This window comes from Parasteatoda tepidariorum, chromosome 10, assembly GCF_043381705.1.
Source record: "Parasteatoda tepidariorum isolate YZ-2023 chromosome 10, CAS_Ptep_4.0, whole genome shotgun sequence".
Classification (NCBI taxonomy): Eukaryota; Metazoa; Arthropoda; class Arachnida; order Araneae; family Theridiidae; genus Parasteatoda; species Parasteatoda tepidariorum.
In genome coordinates, this window is record NC_092213.1 from 71,680,795 (window position 1) to 71,700,089 (window position 19,295).

A 19,295-nucleotide genomic window follows, 5' to 3' on the forward strand; every position below is an offset into this window, starting at 1 on the left:
CATATTTGGTGAAGTTTGCAAGGTAACTCTGATAAAATTTTGAATTTCAAAAAACTTCTCAGATGCCGATTGAAGAAAGTTGGAACCATTAATTGGATCGTTGAATGACTTTAAAAAGTTTTTTTTTTAAGTTTTTAAACTAAAAATTAGAGGGGTATCGCTGCAGATACAAGATGGTGGTAAAAACAGGTGGTTGAAACAACCAAGGCCTACAGAAGAGTGTTGTGCTCGAGAAAAAGATGAAATAAAAATTAGAAAAGGTAGGAAAATTCTGAAAAGATCGCTTGAAGGAACAAAAGCCTCTAAGGAGATATTGTAGTTACCGAGAATAACTGTGGAGAAGCTGATATCAAATGTGTTAAAACAACGAAATAGCGTTTTAGTATACTGATTTTGTTACTGTTACTACTGATTTTGAAATATTTTTGCCAGGAACAATTTTTTGCTCTTAGTAAAAATATTTCTTAATAAAAAAAAATTTCTCTTAGTAAATATATAATATAGTACATAAAATTTATGTACAGTTAATCAATGTTCTATTTTTTTTTCAATTTCTGTTATAGTTCAGATATTATTTAATTTAATTAATCTCTCTATATGGCTAAGAATAACCATTCGTATTTTAATTATACCCTGGAAACCTGGTATAATACGAAAATATGCATTCAGTGTACCATACTGTGACTAAAATAAAAGACAGATACTGCTTTTTAAACTTTTGTCATCGTAGAGTAAGCCTTATTTCATAACACACTCTTAATAAGTGCACACACTTCATTTCTATTTTTATTATTGAAATATTGATTTATAATTTATCTTCTTTAAATACATTTTAGTTTAAGCAGAGCGGCTCTTGTAATCAAAATTTTACGACTACTTTCCAACCATCTATGAGCCGCGATGCTTGACTTGTTAAAAGCACTGAATTCTCATAGCGAAGGATTGAAGTTCGATCTTCAATGACCGCTTGAAACCCACCCAGCTTCATATGGATGGGTACAAGCTTATCAGGGAAGCAAAGGCAGCCTTTGAGTAGTGTTCTTCACAATACCACAATCATGCCATTGGGCTCGAAGCACAAACAAGGTATTATTTTGTAATGGGTAAAAAGACACCAATTTTGAAAGCTTCAATCATGATTTTTCAAATTGTGCTGGCAGTTTTGCCATTACAAAACATTTGTTGCTAAAAGAAAGATTGTTCACATAGAGTTAGTATAGAACTGTTATATAATTTTGTCCAACCCTTCTACATGAGTGGTTAAAAAAAAGTAATTAATACTGTTTGATCTCACCATTTTCTACAACAGTATAAGCTGCATAAAATCCTCGATACTCAGTAGCACCATCAGTTCTAAAAGTCAATCTTAAGTAATTGTTTGTAGATATTAGTGGCTTTGGCACAACACTTCCACAAAACAGTGCGATAACAGAGCTGTTTTTCTCTTCACCATCTTGAATCTAAATTAAAAAATGTAAATGGTTCTGTCTTTTATTATCATAATTTACAAACAAATCATTCAAGATATTATTTTTCAGTAGAAAATTAACTGAGTTATAAATGGGTTTTAAAAAGGCTATTTGTGTTTGAACTATTAAAAACCAATTTTTAAAAAAGTAACAAATATTTAATTACAAATAAGCAACAGAGAAATTTTGTTTATTAAAATATTGCAAAGTTTCATTTGTTTTTATTTAATAAAAATACAACGTAATTAATTTCTCTATGTAATATAGAAACGTGTTATGAATGCATAAAAGAAATTTGAATTGCTGTTGGCCCATTCAAATTAGCCATAAAATTGCATGATACGATCTAATTTTCTCACAGGAATATCAAATTTCGTAGATTGTCATCAGCTTAAAACAATAAAAAATATTACAGTTCACCAGTAAAATATTTATTTATCCCTAATTTTCATGAAGTATACATTATCTGAAGTATAAATCTTTTCTTAGTATATCTTCTGCCTCCATTACGTTTCAAACTTTGTATTCCAAATTAAAGGCATAAAATTAGAAGAAAGTATTTCTTTGTTACAAATACTGTGGCACTACTGGTAAAATCGTAGAATAAACCACCTCAAGGCGACTTTTTGAAATCTCGCCAAATCGGCCATTATTACTGAAACCAACGTTACTTTTTGATTATTAAGAAATATTTTAAATTAATACATATTGATTAAAATGTGTTTTAATAGAATAAAAATAACTTGACGATAAAAATAACGATGATTTTAACATCAAGAGATCAAAGCATAAATAGCAAAAAAATAAACCCTTTTACCTCTTTTCTAACGAAATCCAACTTTAGCGTAGGTATACATATCAAATAACCAATCAGGTTTAAGAATTTTGGTGGTGTGATCGGGAGTTCAAAATAATCTCCATGAAATATCTTCCGGAAACCTAGTTTGGCGAGATTTCAAAAACGTGTTTGGCGAGATTTCAAAAAATCGTCACGGGGTGGGCCATTTTAGGATCCAACCGGCAGTACCTTATTAAGGAAAATTTTATGATTACTTTTGATAAACTTATGTAAATCTAATTTTTTCAATCTTAATACATAAGATACATAATTTATATTTACCTTGATCAAAAACTTGTGTAAAATTATTTTCAAGTCTACACAGGCAATTAAAATAACGAGTACAAATTGTAGACATAATTGTGAATAACCATTTTTGCACTATTTCTAACTAATCACTCTGTCGAAAAACAAGTTTCTTAAGTAACCAAATATTAAATGGGAATTTTTTGAAAAATATATTAGATGACGTTTTATTGATGTCCAGCCAAATGACTTGATTCCAAATTTAGATCAATAGAATCAGGAACTAAATCTGTAAAACCAAATATGCGTTAATCCAATAAAAAAAACATTTTGGGATCCTTCATTTTAATACACTTGAATTGAATTCAGTTTGAATTAAAACGCATTTTTATTTCCAGTTGAATAGTATGTTATTGACAAAACACACACACAAAAATGATTATGGTGATTATAGGAGTTGGTGAGCGAAGCTAGCAGGGGCAGAGCCCCTGTGTTAACGGACAAGAAACTACTTTACCTTTAAATAGTCATATTCACATCGGGTCTCACGTTCTATCACCATATTGTTAAATGTAATATTGATTATATGTCCAGGACTCGTACGAATTTCGTATATACATTCTGCTAGAGCTGGATAGTCTGCTGGGTAATATGGACTCTTTAGTATTCCCGTAGGTTTAGTGAAAACTCCACCACATTCTGAAAGTTAAGTATATTTTAATAAGAAAATAAATAGGCAACAGTAGAAGAAATTGTACAAGAAATTATTTCAAAAGAGAATGCAAAACTGCCCACAAATCTATTTTTTGTAGACTGGTAGTATATTGCAAAAATAATTAGAATATTAAAATCATAAAAATTTACAACACATGTTGCTTGCTTAGACTTAGAACTGTATGGTCATTTGATGGTCATATGTTTTACATAGAGGAAATAAAATAATTAAAATAGAAGCAGAAATTTAAAATTTAAAGAATGTCGCATCAAAATCTCTTGATTTTAATGAGAATAGTTTTTGTTTTGAATTTTTGGTTCATACTTAGCCGTCACGGTTTTTTTCATTTATTTTGCAAGGTTTTTATCAAACCGTTATGGGTATTTTAATTTAATTTTGCTTAGTTTGTGTGTGCTTGCCAAATAAATATGTTTTAATAAAAAAGAACAGTTTCTTTAATGTAGCTTGCTTGATTCGTTACAGCTAATATATATATATATAAAANATATATATATATATTTCATTGGCAAACAAACTTCATGCTTTAACTCTTTGCACTACGATGGAAGTCATCACTTTAAAATTAAAACTTTTTACATCTTAAAAAGCCACGTCCTGCTCTTAAATCTATTTCTGGCTCAAGTATGCATAATTAAAAGTAAAGAAATTTTTCCTTTTACTCTTTGTGGGAGTCCGGAGATGCCAGCTTGCTCCGGACAGCAAATATATATTTTAAAGTGATAGTTTATTAAATGTGATTCTTGGCGTAGTAAATTGAATTTAGTGGATTTTTATCCCCCACTATTTCTAAATAATTTGTAGGTTTATATAATTAACCACTGTATAATATTTATGTCATGCAATCCGATTAAAAAAGCACGCAAAAATTGTCAAATGTTTGCAAAATTTACTTTGTCCTTATTTACCGTAGTTTTAATTATTTTGTAGTGTCCGGAGCAGTTGNTTAGTGGATTTTTATCCACCACTATTTCTAAATAATTTGTAGGCTTATATAATTAACCACTGTATAATATTTATGTCATGCAATCCGATTAAAAAAGCACGCAAAAATTGTCAAATGTTTGCAAAATTTACTTTGTCCTTATTTACCGTAGTTTTAATTATTTTGTAGTGTCCGGAGCAGTTGGCATCTCTGGGAGTCGCTCGACCTTGTTAATAACCCAATAGTAATTTCTAAGATTTCCCTCTTTTTCCTAGATAGAGATATTTCGGATTTTTTTCTTTTCAGGATTAGAAGGGATAATATGTTTCACGAGTGTTATCTGTTTCAAGAGCAATATCAGTTCAGCATTCAGACACCAATGTCAATTCAGCATCAATTTCATGATTCAGCCAATTGTAATTTTATTTTTGAATTATATTTTGACAAGAGAAAGATTATTTATTCATATCCTATGCCCGTTTCCAGCAGGTTTTATAATCCTGCTCGGCTTGTAAAATGATGCAGTCGGACCGAGTAGGAAAACAGACACAGAATTCTAATGAAAGCAAAATAATTCTTATTTGATCATTCTTTGTTGAGTGACAAGCGAAAAGTAAAGTTTACTCTATCAACGTTCAGTCTTTCTGGCGGGGAAAATCCAAAAATGTCTCGATCTAGGGAAAAGAGTGAAATTTTACAAATTACTATTGGTTTATTAACTAGGTCAAGCGATTCAAAGAGTAAAAGTAAAAAAGTCTTTACTTTTAATTATGCATACTTGAGCCAAAAATAAATTTAAGAACAGGGTGTGGCTTGTTAACCCTTTGACGGTCAGGGAAATGAGCAGTTTTCGCGCAGTATTACGTGCAAACAGTAGTCGAAAGTGGCATCTGTTTTCCACCTCCGTTCTTCCGAAAATGTCACCCTTCTGTGGCGATGCCAACTGCTTCGTCTTCTGGAATTGTAATAGTAAATTTCGTTGGAGACGGACAGTTACGCCTACTTTTTATTAGAGTAACCAGTAGATTGTTGCTATAACGTTGCATTTTAAATGTTACTTATAGTTTTTGAAATTTACTGGTGAGAAAATTACTTAAAAGGAAAAATACTAAACTGAAAGTAACTTGACTTTCGCTATCACTAGGAAATACTATTTTACAAAGCGGAACAAGTTGGCATCTCTGGATGCGGTAGATAACTCGCCTCACGCGTTTTAAAAGTTTCTTAAAGTATTCGTAGTATATAAATAACAGTTTTTACGTACTTTTCGTTTTTAACATATTCAATGCAGAATAATAATGGCGAACGAGTTCAGCTCGTCAGCGCTCATTGGGAAAAAATTTCACTACGCGAGTAGTGCTCGTTACTAACCATTACGGTCAAAATCTTGCTCCCGAGCGGAACTCGTCTGCGCGCATCATGAGGCACGATTCAATTGCGAACTGAACTCGTTCATAACCTTCAAAGGGTTAAAAGCATGAGAAAGCGTTTCCATTAGAATAATTAATTAGGAGTTGTTTTATAGCAAAGAAGTAACATAAAAAGATTAGTAGAAGCTTTTTATGTTGAATATATATAATTCTCAGGAGTTGCAAATTTATGAGTGACTCGAAAAAACGCTTTTTACTCTTTATGAAGATTCATAGGGAATTTTAAATCTCTAAAATACAGGATTATGTAAAGGGAAAGAGTACATACCTTGTCTGAAACTTAATGAGAAGCTTGTTTCCTGATAATCGTTAAACTGGGCTGAATTCACCTTAAACAGGACTTCAACTATTGGTGAAGTTGTTGTAAAATTGCCCATCAGAGATTTCGACCAATAGTAAACAACTTTGTTCTCCGGCTTTAATGTTATGAATAAAACGCCATCTGAAGAAGGCTATAATAAAACTTTTCACGATTAATATTTAAATAAAGATTTATATGATGTAACTAAAAATAACTAATTAGATTTTGACATAAAATATTGGCTGAAAGAATATTTCCTTTTCGCTTTTTTCTCCAAGGAAAGTGATCTATAACTACCACTAGTTTTCTTAATATTTAAATATATATTCGTTTATAAAATTTTAAACGCTCCATTTATCGCGCTGTATCTTTAACTGTTACCATGCTTATTTTTCTCTTTTATTTTCAAGATGAATGGGAAAAGAGCCGCAAAGCCTCAGGTGCCCAGTTCTTATGCAAATGAGGATGATAACATATTAAGCAGTGATGAACAGTCAATAAATAAGAGGCATTATTTTGAACTTAGATTTTTTGCTTGGAATGATTTTTTTTAATATTGAAGTAGGTTATGAATAATGTTCAAGCTCCTAAAATAATTTTTTTCTTCCCTGTAGAAAATTTTACCTCACGATTGTTCAAGGTCATTTCTTTGAAAGTGAAATGTTTTAAGGACTTTATCCATAGTACGCAACAACACTACTAAGTTTTGTTTTGTTATACTATTAGTACACTGCTGCGCAAAAATTAGTACAAAATGGAAAAACTACCACAGCGCAAAAACAGGCAGTTACAAGGAGGGAAATGTCATTAAGAAGACCAATCAAGGTAAGGTAAAGTAGAAAATTTACCTATGTGCACCATGAGGTACCAGCGGGCTTGTCGTAAGGAAATAAAACGACCTGGTGGTGAAATAGCGGAAGCTCAGTATTTATGTGAATGGAATTATACAGTATCAATAAGTTTAAACGAACTGAATTTGTTGTCATGGAGTGATACGGCTGATAGACAACACAGAAGACGACATCTGGATGAGTTTACGCGAGGTCGTGTCATCGGGAAGTTGGAAGAAGGTCGAAGCGTGACCAGTTTGGCTGAGCAGTTCAAAATCGCCCACAGCATCGTTTCATGAGCTTGGAACATTTTTCAGTGGACAGAAACACCTGTCCAGCGGTTTGGTAGGAGTCGTTCCAGCACAACCGCTGCGGTGGTTGACTGGTATATATTCCTTCAAGGTAGAGGAAACGGGCGGCTGACAGCAGGATAAATCGCTAGGCATACACAGCAAAGTACTGTACGCCCGATATCGAGTTTTATCGTGCCCAATAGACTGAACAAGGGTGGTCTATTTGCTAGACTGAGGTTCATTAACGATAGTTCACCTGATACGCCGTTTAATGTGGTGCCGGGAACACAAAAGTTGGACAGATACGCAATGGAGCCTTACGGATGAGAGCAGATTTAGTCTGACCAGTAATTTTGTACGCATACGCACCCGGAGAGAGGAAGAAACGCGCAATATCTTCTCTAACATCAACGAAAAAGACCGATTTGGAGGGTGCGGAGTTCTTAGGGGGGGGGACGGTATGATGCTTGGTACCCATACTGATCTACTCATCTTCCAAGGAATTTCAAACACTGGTGTCCGTTAATGCACCAAGGCTCTCCTTCCTCTCTTTTTAGATTGCTGTCGATTCTGAGTTCATCTTCCTGGACGATAATGTTACACCTCGTCGTACAATGGCTGTCACAGAACTGTTGGAAAGTAAAGATATTGCATGCATGGTATAGCCGGAGAGATCCCAGGATTTTAAACTAATAGAAAACATGTGGGCACTCTAGGGAGACGCTTATCCACAGTCGCCAGCAACAATTCCGCAGCTGCGATTAGCACTGCAACACGAATAGGCAGCAATTCTTTGTGAAAAAAAGAATATATGAGTGATTCTCACGAAACATGACAATTCTGACCAAAAAATTTCTTCAAATTCAAAGTTTTCAAAATAATCTAAAAAGTTTTTTGTATACTTCTTTAGCTACACTTATTAATATCTTATAGACAGCAGTGTAGTTCATTGACATTTGCTCGAGAGAAAAAAAAATAGAAATTCACCAAATCTTGAATGCCAGGAAAATGTCATATTACCTTAGTTTAAAAAACAGTCATTTTAAGTTAATAGTAAGTAACTCAACTTAAGCCTTTATGTTAGATGGACCATAAATTGCTTAAATTAATTATTTTTATCCACTGTAGAAAGAAACAGAAAAAGTTTTGTTGCTGATATTAGCAGAATAAAATTGTGTATAATAATCAATCATTAAATAAATAAATAACTTTGATTACATCTTCTTTTTTCACCTACATAATTAATTTAAAAATTAAAGTATAGGAAAAATGAGTACAGGTAAACCGAAAATATACCATGCATTTTCAAGTGTAGAATTTATTTTTCTTCAATATATTAAAATTCACACAAATTACTGTAGGATAATTCAGGACAGAAGAGAAGTAATTCTGCAATAATTTGTTCGTACTTAAGCATTTTGAAAACATTTTTTCACCATTTGAAACATCACAGTTTATTCTAAGTTTACTTTAAATAACTTTTCACTGAACTTTAAATATTACTATGCTGATGGTGGGGAAACAGAATCCGCCATGTAAAGGTTCTCTTCCGGTATAGCGCTCCTTTAAGTAGATGTTACATGTTAAATAAAATCTGCTGTAATAATGTATTGAAAAGATAGAGAATTAAACGTTTAGTATACTCAATTTTCTCTGTGTAGATGTTAATAAAAGGGAAACCGAAATGATGTATTTAATAGTAAATTATTCTGACATACATAAAATAAGGAAGTTTTTAATAGGGCTGTGTTTTTAATAAGGTAGTTTTCTAAATGTCAACCCAAACTTCCTAAAACTACTATTCGCAAATCCACTAACTTGTCATTTAAAATACTTTCTCAAGAATCTCTTCAATCTTCAATCTATATTTATATTTTTCTTATAATAAAATTCTTCTATTTTATTATACATTTTATTTGTACTTTCTACACCATTCATAATCATTAGAGTAACATATACTCGTATATAAATACAGTGAGAACTTTATAAAATTTCATATCTTTGTAATTTAAGTAAGTATATCATTTTTCATTGGAGGATGATAGTAGATATTTTCTAGTAATCAAAGAAGAAAATTTATGATGGTCCAATAAAAAAGAAGTAGATTTAGAAAACTTGGAATCCAATTTTGGTGATGTCTTTTGTATCACGACTTTCAGTTCCTTTTCATAAATATAAACATTTGTCATATTTCTCGAAACATACTGTAGTCCTTACAAGTTTTAGGGTGACAAAATCGCTTGCAGATGGTCAAGTTTTCTTGGGGAGAAGAAATCTCATTGCAGCCAATAAATGAATGTTTGAATGATTTGGTTTTGATAAAAATATTTTTACTCTTAGTATGTATGATTTGAAAATGTCATACATATTTCAAAACACAATTTTGCGTTATCTTTATCATTACAAATATTAATCATGGATTTTTGGTAAGATTCCTGATATGAAATGTATGATCTAAAGTCACTGTTATGGGATAAAAAAATACATAGGTTTTAAAATAAATAATATAATAAACAATGACGTATAAGCGCATATGAAAGAAAGCACGTTAAAATAATTTTGTTCAAATCTATAAGTGTTCTGCTATTCATAAATTTAAGTTAGTTTTTAAAAATACTCGCATTGCTTATATACATTTTTTCAAACTATTGACAACTATTTTTGCTGTTCCTTAAGGTTGGTTTTAGATCTGTTCTTTCCTTCAAGGATTTTTTCAAAACTAATATTTATTTTTTTATTGGGTATACGTTCAAAAACACATGAAGATGTAAGACTAGCAGGCTACTGTTTTTAAAAGCCTGTCAAAGTTTATTAGAAGAAACAGAAAAGCAGAAGATGCATGTTGGTTGCCAAACAAAACTTTTGCTGATGTGTTACATTCATTAGCTTTCATTTTGACATAATTATGTTCATTATGCAAAGTAAGTGATATAAATGGATCAAGAAGTATATAATATCTTAAAAATGTCTAAAAATATTAGAAAATGATGAAAAAAACTTCTTAAAAACTTTTGAAGTTGCTGGTTTTAAAATTTTAAGTTGCTGGTTTGGTTGAAAGGAAAATATAAGAAAACTTTAAGGAATAACAATATTTAAATCAAAGTAAATTGCAGATATTTTTGCTCATGCATAAAATTGTCTTTTTGAAAATAAATATTTACCAAATAAAAAATAAATTTTATAGTTAAAAAATAAAATTATGATTATTATTTATATGGGCGAAATGTTCAAAAACTATAACCGTTTATGTGTTAAAAATTTTAAATTTATTAGACTAAGTAGATAATTTATTTTACAAAAAATATTTGGGCCTTGAATGCGGGTATTATCCGCTAAATTTTCTATATAGTTACGCTTCTTCAAATCCGAATCAAATAAATAACCATTCCAAAATTTAAATATAATTATTTAGTTTTTTAAAAAAGGAAAGAGTTAAATATTCAGCAGCTTTTTTTCTTATTTAGCAGTACTATTTTTCACATAATTCCATGCAAAATTAAATCATTGTGAAATTCGTAATAATCTTTAAGACTATTTTCATGATGCAATTTACTTTAATGCCGTGTAAAGTAAACAGGCGAATAAACATGATAATTAGATGTATAAGCATTGTTTGCATGTGTCAACTATAACGTATATCTAAGTGAAAAATTGCTTTGGAGGAAATTAAGAACAGCTTTTCATAATCTTGGAATATTAAAAGCCGAATATCTGCCTTTTCCAACTACTGTAGAGAATATGAACGGCATATTATGAATGGCATTTACTCATACTTGCTTGAATCCGTTTTCTGACGTAATAGACGCTGAACTATTCCTCTACTTATTCGTAATTATAAGAAACTTCGTTATTTTATTAGTTTTAAGTCAAAGTACAGAAATACTATTAAATATTTTAAAATTTACAACCAGTATGCTTAAAGAAGACAAAATTAATTTGAGAAATTTAACATTAACACTAAACATATTTNTTTTCTTACCGCAACCAAATTCATCAGCTCCATTTTCACAGTTTTTTATTCCATCACAAACCTCACTCTTTGGAACGCAAGTGGTATTGGAACAGTAAAAGTTATCTTCAAGAGAACATTTGCTATGTTCTGCGAATAAACAAAGATGTTGCAGTTACTCATAAAAAAACGCACTAATGTATGAAATTATGCGAGTAATAGATACAACAATTATGATAATAATAGTTTTTCATATAAAATAACATATAATTTCCCACTAAATTTACTCAATTTGTTGGAAAATCGCACATGTGAACATCTTTATTCGCGATCGCAATAAATTAAGACAGCTTAACCATATTTGATGAAGCTTGGAAGGTAACTCCGATAAAATCTTGAATTTCAATAAACCTGACAGATGCCGATATCTAGAGAAAGTTGGAACCATTAATTGGATCGTTGAATGACTTCAAAAAGTTTTTTTGAAGTTTTTAAACTAAAAATTAGAGGGGTATCGCCGCAGATACAAGATGCTGGTAAGGATGCGTGGTTGAAATAGCCATGGGGCCTACAAAAGAGTGTTGTGCTCGAGAAGAAGATGAAATAAAAATAAGAAAAGGCGGGAAAATTCGAAAAAGATAGTTTGAAGGAACAATAGACTCTAAGGAGATAATGTATTTACCGAGAATAACTGTGGAGAAGCTGATATCAAATGTATTAAAACAACGAAATGACGTTTTAGTTGGCTGTCACTACTGATTTTGAAATATTTTTTACAGGAACAATTTTTCTTTCTCTTAGTAAGTATATCTCTTTAAATAAATTTTTCTCTTAGTAAATTTATAATATAGAACATAAAAGTTTCTGTACAGTTAATAATTTTTTTTAAAATTTCTGTTATAGTTAAGATTTTATTTAATTTAATTAAAATCTCTATATAGCTAAGAACAATCATTCGAATCTTCATTATACCCTGGAACCTGGTATAATACGAACTTATGTTTTTAGTTTACTATACTATGACTAAAATAAAAAACAGATACTGCTTTTTAAACTTTTGTCATAGTAGAGAAAGCCTTTTTTCTTAAGAGACTATTTATAAGAAACACATACTTTATTTCCATTTTTAGTATGGAAATGTTGCTTTCCTATTTTTCTTCTTTAATTAAATGCATTTTTGTCTAGACAGAGCGGTTCTTGTAATAAAAATTTCAAGATTACTTTCGGACCATCTATGAGCCGCGATGATTGACTTGCATTGAATTCCCACAGGGGAGGATTGAAGTTCTATCCTCAGTGGCGGCTTGAAGCCCACCCAGATTCATATCGACGGGTACTAGCTTGTCAGGGAAGCAAAGGCAGCCTATGAGTAGTGCTCGTCACAATACCACAATCATGCCATTGGGCTCGAATCTATAGAGTCTTAACCTTGCATCCATGATTCCCCTGGCTCATTGTGGGCTGTTGTAGGACTGCTTCACTTCCCATCTATAAATCTGAAAATTTAAATGAACTCGTATACCTGATAATAATGCAAATTATAAATAAATCGGTCTCCAGCCACAACAAAGATTTAAAGCAAACTCATCGTCAAATCGAATCTATCTCTGAAATGTTTTCAATCAGTATGTGTACACGCAGTATCAGAGACTTGTACTCCAGCAGATGCCATACTAAGACTTACAAATGATTCGACGAAGCACAAAAAGTAATTAAGACTTCATTATGAGAGAAAACGAAAGCTAATACCTTGGATAAGAAAACAAACGAAAGTTTTCGAAGCTATTGACAGATTTAGAACGGTGATAGTCATATAGATTGATGAACTAATAAGTAAATTAGACGTACAAGTGATTAGACAGGTATCCCCGAAACATCAAACAAGATACTGCTTTGTAATGGGTAAAAAAAGACACCATTTCTGAACGCTTCAAGCGTAACCTTTCAAATTGTGCTGGCACTTTTGCCATTACAATACATTTGATGCTTCAAGATAGACTGTTCACATTGAGTAGATATGTAATTGTGGGGATTTTAAGTAGATAACGTCAATCATAATATATCTATTGTTACCACAAAATGAAATCAAAGTCACGTCTTATATAATAGTTAATTAGTATTTAATATTTATAGTGGTAGTTACGCCACGAAACTTATATAATTTTATCCAACCCTTATACAAGAGTGGTTAAAAAAAATAATTAATACCGTTTGATCTCACCATTTTCTACAACAGTATAAGTAGCATAAAATCCTTGTTCTTCAGTATGACCGTCAGTGCTAAATCTCAATCTTAAGTAATTGTTTGTAGATATTACTGGCTTTGGCACATCATTTCCACAAAACAGTGCGATAACAGAGCTGTTTTTCTCTTCACCATCTTGAATCTAAATTAAAAAATGTAAATGGTTCTGTCTTTTATTATCATAATTTACAAACAAATCATTCAAGATATTATATTTCAGTAGAAAATTAGCTGAGTTATAAACGGGTTTTAAAAAGGCTATTTGTGTTTGAACTATTAAAAACCAATTTTTAAAAAAGTAACAAATATTTAATTACAAATAAGCAACAGAGAAATTTTGTTTATTAAAATATTGCAAAGCTTCATTTGTTTTTATTTAATAATAATACAACGTAATTAATTTCTCTACGTAATATAGAAACGTTATGAATGCATAAAAGAAATTTGAATTGCTGTTGGCCCATTCAAATTAGCCATAAAATTGCATGATACGATCTAATTTTCTCACAGGAATATCAAATTTCGTAGATTGTCACCAGCTTAATATTAATAAAAATTAATGATTTAAACCTAATTTTCATGAAATATATATTTATCATTATTTCTGACTATATTTTCCGCCTGCATTTCGTTTCAAACTTTACATTCTAAATTAAAGGCATAAAATTTTTTAAAAAAAGTATTTCTTCATTACAAATGCTATGGCAGTACCGGTAAAATCGTAGAATAGCTCACCTGTTGGAGACTTTTTGAAATTTCGCCAAGTTGGAAATCATTAATGCAATCAACTTTGATTTTTGATTATTAAAAAAAAAAGAATCTAAATTATTAAAAATTTATTGAAATATTTCTTAAAAGAATAAAAAATAACTTAACGATAAAAATAACAGAATAATAATGATCATTCTAACAATAAGAGATCAGAAGCATAGAGGGCGAAAAAATAAAGCCTTTTACCTCTTTTCTAATGCAATCCAATTTTAGCGTAGGTATACATATCAAATAACCAATCAGGTTTAAGAATTTTGGTGGTGTGATCGGGCGTTTAAAATAATCTCCCTGAAATATCATCCGGTAACATAGTTTGACGAGATTTAAAAAATTCGTCACTGGTTGGACTATTCTAGGGTCCCCTCGGCAGTACCTTATTATGGAAAATTACTTCATTACTTTTGATAAACCTATGTAAATCTAATTTTTTCAACCTTAATACAATTATCAAAAGATACATAAGTTATATTTACTTTGATCATAAACTTCTGTAAAAAAATTTTCAAGTCAATACAGGCAGTTAAAATAATGAGTACAAAATTTTAGAACATTATTAGGAATTACCTCTTTTTGCACTATTTCTAACTAATCACTCTGTCGAAAACATTTAACAAGTTTCTTAAGTAACCAAATATTAAACAAGATAAGAAACTACTTTACCTTTAAATAGTCATATCGACATAGGAGCGCATCTTCTATCACCATATTGTTAAATGTAATATTGATTATATTTCCAGGGCTCGTACGAATTTCGTATATACATTCTGCTAGAGCTGGATAGTTTGCTGGGTAATATGGACTCTTTAATATTCCCGTAGGTTTGGTGAAAACTCCACCACATTCTGAAAATTAAGTCTGTTTTAATAAGAAAATAAATATACTTTTAGAAGAAAAAATAATAATACAAGAAATTACTTTAGCTGGATGTTATTATCCAATTTAAGCATCTCTGAAATTACTTTAAAGGAGAACGCAAAGCCTGTCCACAAATATATTTTTCGTAGACTGGTAGTACATTTCAAAGATAATTAAAATATTGAAAGCATAAAAATTAACAGATTTTTTTATTTTAATAGCTTTTGAACTATATGGTCATTTGAGAAATGTTTTACATAGTGGAAATAAAATAATTAAAATACAAACTATTATCTAATATTTAAAAAACTTCGCGAAAACGTAAAAGTTTATGGGAAAAAAAATCATAATGAAATCAAATGTATTAAATCAAAAAATAATTATTAACACTTAAATCATGCTGCCACAGAAAAATAGATTGTTAAGAACCTTTCTGGTAGATAAGCGGTATTGCCGTTCTGGTAAATGATCAGTAGCGTGGTGGTAGCGACTTCGAATTATGCATTGACCCGGAATTTACCTTCGCGTTACCCGTCTCGCTTTCACCCCTGTTTGTTTATTTATGTCGATATCGTTGTAAATCTGTCCCGCAGTGGACTGATCGATAAGACACGGTTCCCAGCAGATCACTTAAGTCAAGCATCACTGGCTGCGGTCAGTGTGCGGGTGGGGGACCACTTACATCAGTCTGCGTAGGGACCGAGGGTGTGCGGTATTGGTCCTCGTTAAACTGTGCTACCATAAAGTGCTCGACTTCGCGCGTAGGTCGTCAGGCTACCAAAGCGGGGGTGCCATCGCCTCCGCAGAGGATCAAAATTGTGATGTCTTCGGATCATCCTCCGGGATGTTTCCCAGACCGTCGCCAATAGCCCATTGTGCAGCTCTAGTGCGACGTAAATTAACAACAACAACATCGTTGTAAATCTAAGTGACTTTTTTTCTTTTTTTTCGGCAGTTATTGCTATGTATTCCCACGTAGTGTAAAAAATTCCGATAATTTTATTACGACATGCGAATTTTCAATCGCGCATATGACACGCTTTATTCGTGCTGAGTTATTCGTACATAAATTTAAATGATTTTTTTCCAATTATTTTATACTTTTCCACGTTATTTTGACTATCCCGTTATTTAATTACGATGCTATTACTACACGCGAATTTCTCGCGGAACAGTTTTTTCGTAAATGCTTCTTATCTTTTTTTTTTGTTTTTGTTTTTTCGGCCATGAATTTGATTTCATCGAATATGGTAATGAATTGTGATTTGAGAGAATACCGAATATTCGGCAAAAAAAAATCGGCCGAATACCGTATATTCGAGGCCAAATAGCGACATATTTTAGCAGCATAGCAACATTGAAACCAAAATTTCAATGCTAAGAATAATATTTTCTTGAAAAACGTATTCATAAAATAAAGCTAAAAAATAGGACCTATCAGAAACTCTTTTGAAAATGCCACACTTATCATAAAAACTAAAGTTTGTATACAAAAGGAAAGCAAAGAAAAAAAAATATATCTTAATTTTCGAAAGAAAATTTTATGGCTGAACGACTCAGTTTTCCTATTACCAGAAAAATTTACGCGTTTTAATAAAAACGTCCATAAAAAAGATTTTTTTTTTAAAAAAGAGAAGAAAAAAATGCTAGATAGATACAAAAACATAAAACGTTCAAACGGCAAAAACATAACATTTTTTAAGTGAAAATCTAAAATTTTCAACATGCCATAATTTTAGAAGAAAAAAATTGCTATAAAATAAGATTCATCAGTAACGTTCATTTAACAAAGTACTCTGTCATATTAAAAATGCTTATAAAAAGTTATTTGAAAAAAAAACAGATTAAAAAAATTGTTCTTAGTTCCTAAAGCAAAACTTTGACAATGAATATCACAGTTATCTAAGTTACCGGTTATCTATATTACAGCACAGGGAAAAATTGGCAATAAATTAATAGTATGAGACGTGCTGTAGAAATGCGACGTTGTAAAAAAAAAAAAAAAAAAAAAACTGAAGAAAAAAAATCCTGAATTCTTAGAACTAAAAGTGTCGAAAAAAAGACGAAATTGACTTATTTAAATATAATTTTTTTTTCAAGAAAAGGCAGAAATGCAAAAACTTGAGTTCACTATAAAGTTATCTAGTTTCAAGTAATTTCAAATTTTGTTTTTCCACTTGTCTTCTAGAAGATAAATTTGCAAGCCATGTGCAGAAACATGGATTTTAAAATTTAACAAATTTGTGCAAAAATTATTTCTTTTAATAAACAATGCTATAATATAGTTGAAAATATGATTTTATATTATTTTTTATCATATCTATACAAATTAAAAAAAAGTTAGAAATTTTTTTTTCTAGTGCTGAATATTTATTCAATCATTTGATCAACTGAATTTTGACAGAAGGGCCAAGTACTCATCACATCCCTAATTTAAATGTAATGTTATTGCAGTCTGAGAAATTCACAAAGTGGTGGTAAAAAAAAAAAAAGAAAACGTGAATTTTTAAATTGCTTACTGTTTGTAATTTTGATTTCAATTTTTTGTTGCCTAAATGATCTTTTTCGGTAAAAAAAAAAAAGAAAACGTTTTCTATACAAAAAATATTCAATAAAAAGAAATAATGAAGTACAAAAAGTATTTAATTTTATTTTGAACTATAGCAGTTTTGTTTTTATTTTAGGGTTTTGTTTAAAGCTTGTAAATTTTCTTCAATTAAAATATTTAATTTAAATTTATATTACTTAATATGTACTAAATGTTTTCCTACTTTCACTCTTATTAGAATTTATTTTTGATATAAATTTTTGTATTGGGTAATATGATAAAAAGAAAATCCTTTTCATCAATGTTTATTTATTTTAATAAACCTATTTTTGAATGAATTCTAATAATTGAACGTCTTTAATTTTCTACAAATATATTACTAAGTTTATTACTAAAAAAAATTAGAACACTAATGTTTGAATAAATATTAGTACATTTGCCGTCAACATGTCTAAATACATGTGCGGCTCTTCGTTAGTGAACCTGCTGTGAAAGTGGCCCTTCTCTCAAAAAGGTTGTGCACCCCTACTAAGACCTATTAATTTTAAAATATTTTGTACAAAAAGATATAATAAAAACCTCGTTGCAAGGTCATTCTCTCTCATCCCAATCTGTCTACCAGCACGTAATATTCTCATCGTAGGGTTCCGGCCCTCACTTTAACAAAACCTGTTCCTGAATTTGTTTTCAAAAAGTCTTATTTTTCGATATTACAATGTTAATGCTTTCAAAGCATAACATATATATATATATATATAAATTTTAGGAGTTGCAAATTTATGAGTGATTCGAAAAATAGCCTTTTATTCTTTATGAAGATTCTGGGGAATTTTAGATCTATAAAATACAAGATTATGTAAAGGGAAAGAGTACATACCTTGCCTGAAACTTAATGAGAAACTTGTTTGCTGAAAATTGTTAAACTTGGCTGAATTTAGCTTAAACAGGATTTCAACTATTGGTGAAGTTGTTGTAAAATTGCCCATCAGAGATTTCGACCAATAGTAAACAACTTTGTTCTCTGGCTTTAATGTTATGAATAAAACGCCATCTGTAGAAGGCTATAAAAATACTTTCATGATTAATATTTAGGAAATGCTTAATATTATATAACTAAAAATAACTAATTACATAAAATACTGATTGAAAGAATATTTCCTTTTCGCTTTTTTTTTTTCAAGGAAAGTGATCTATGACTACCACTAATTTTCTTAATATTTAAATATATATCCGTTTATAAATTTTTCTTAACAAAATAATTAAGCTCCTCCCACTTTTTCTCACAATTCTCACAGAAACAGATGTTAATCGACAAATTTTCTCTATCACCAATATACAAAGTATTCCGGTCAGTATTGAAAGGTTCCGAGGCGGGCAAAATCCAATCCAGTGTTACAACTGCCAAGAATTTGGACACAGTCAAAGATCATGTAATTCACCATCAAGATGTGTTAAGTGCGCCGCCAAACACCGATCATACGAGTGCCAAAAAGATGAAAATACACCACCTAAGTGAAGTAACTGTGGAGACTCTCATACAGCCAACTACACGGGGTGCAGAGCCCGTCCCCGCAGGAGGGGAACACGTGCCATACCACCACCAACAACAGGACTTGCTCAAAGGTTGGTTACAATAATTAAAGAATTGCAAGAACTTTTAAAAAATCAAGAAGTGCTTCAACTGCTTCAGAGGATTATGGGGGAAGCCACTCTTGCACAGTAACATCTTTTTTGACTTGATTTGAACTTCTATTTGAACTCTTATTATTATTCAGAACTCTAATTTTCCATACAGATTATTAAAATAAATACTGCATACTGCCCTTTCAAATTAAAGTTGATCATACTAGATGGCGCCACTA

General features: G+C 30.8%; 2 protein-coding genes across 2 annotated transcripts in view; both read right to left on the reverse strand.

Annotated features, from left to right (window-relative positions):
* Window positions 1-1,274: 1,274 nt before the first annotated feature.
* Window positions 1,275-6,089, reverse strand: LOC122268452 (tolloid-like protein 1). Its single transcript, XM_043057350.2, has 3 exons — window positions 5,910-6,089; window positions 3,071-3,252; window positions 1,275-1,460 (listed from the first exon to the last, which is right to left on the reverse strand). The coding sequence occupies exons 1-3, from the start codon at window positions 6,016-6,018 to the stop codon at window positions 1,275-1,277; spliced, it is 477 nt and encodes a 158-aa protein (XP_042913284.1). The 5' UTR covers window positions 6,019-6,089.
* A 1,660-nt stretch (window positions 6,090-7,749) lies between these two features.
* LOC107437790 (membrane frizzled-related protein-like) overlaps window positions 7,750-19,295 on the reverse strand; it is an 18,611-nt gene continuing 7,065 nt past the window's right edge. The window contains exons 3-7 of the mRNA XM_043057349.2: window positions 18,311-18,494; window positions 14,691-14,872; window positions 13,236-13,401; window positions 11,045-11,164; window positions 7,750-7,856 (exon numbers count right to left, since the gene is read on the reverse strand). Of these exons, the coding sequence (XP_042913283.1) occupies window positions 7,750-7,856; window positions 11,045-11,164; window positions 13,236-13,401; window positions 14,691-14,872; window positions 18,311-18,494 (759 nt within the window). The remainder of the gene's footprint in view (window positions 7,857-11,044; window positions 11,165-13,235; window positions 13,402-14,690; window positions 14,873-18,310; window positions 18,495-19,295) is intronic.

What these genes read in the sequence shown, in the direction of transcription:
- LOC122268452 (XM_043057350.2), bottom strand. Translation starts at nt 6,018, where the DNA reads ATGGGCAATTTTACAACAACTTCACCAATAGTTGAAGTCCTGTTTAAG. An exon ending in CTCATTAAGTTTCAGACAAG is followed by an intron (nt 3,253 to 5,909) that starts GTATGTACTCTT and finishes CTTAACTTTCAG; the next exon opens with AATGTGGTGGAGTTTTCACT. An exon ending in GTGAATATGACTATTTAAAG is followed by an intron (nt 1,461 to 3,070) that starts GTAAAGTAGTTT and finishes TTTTTAATTTAG; the next exon opens with ATTCAAGATGGTGAAGAGAA.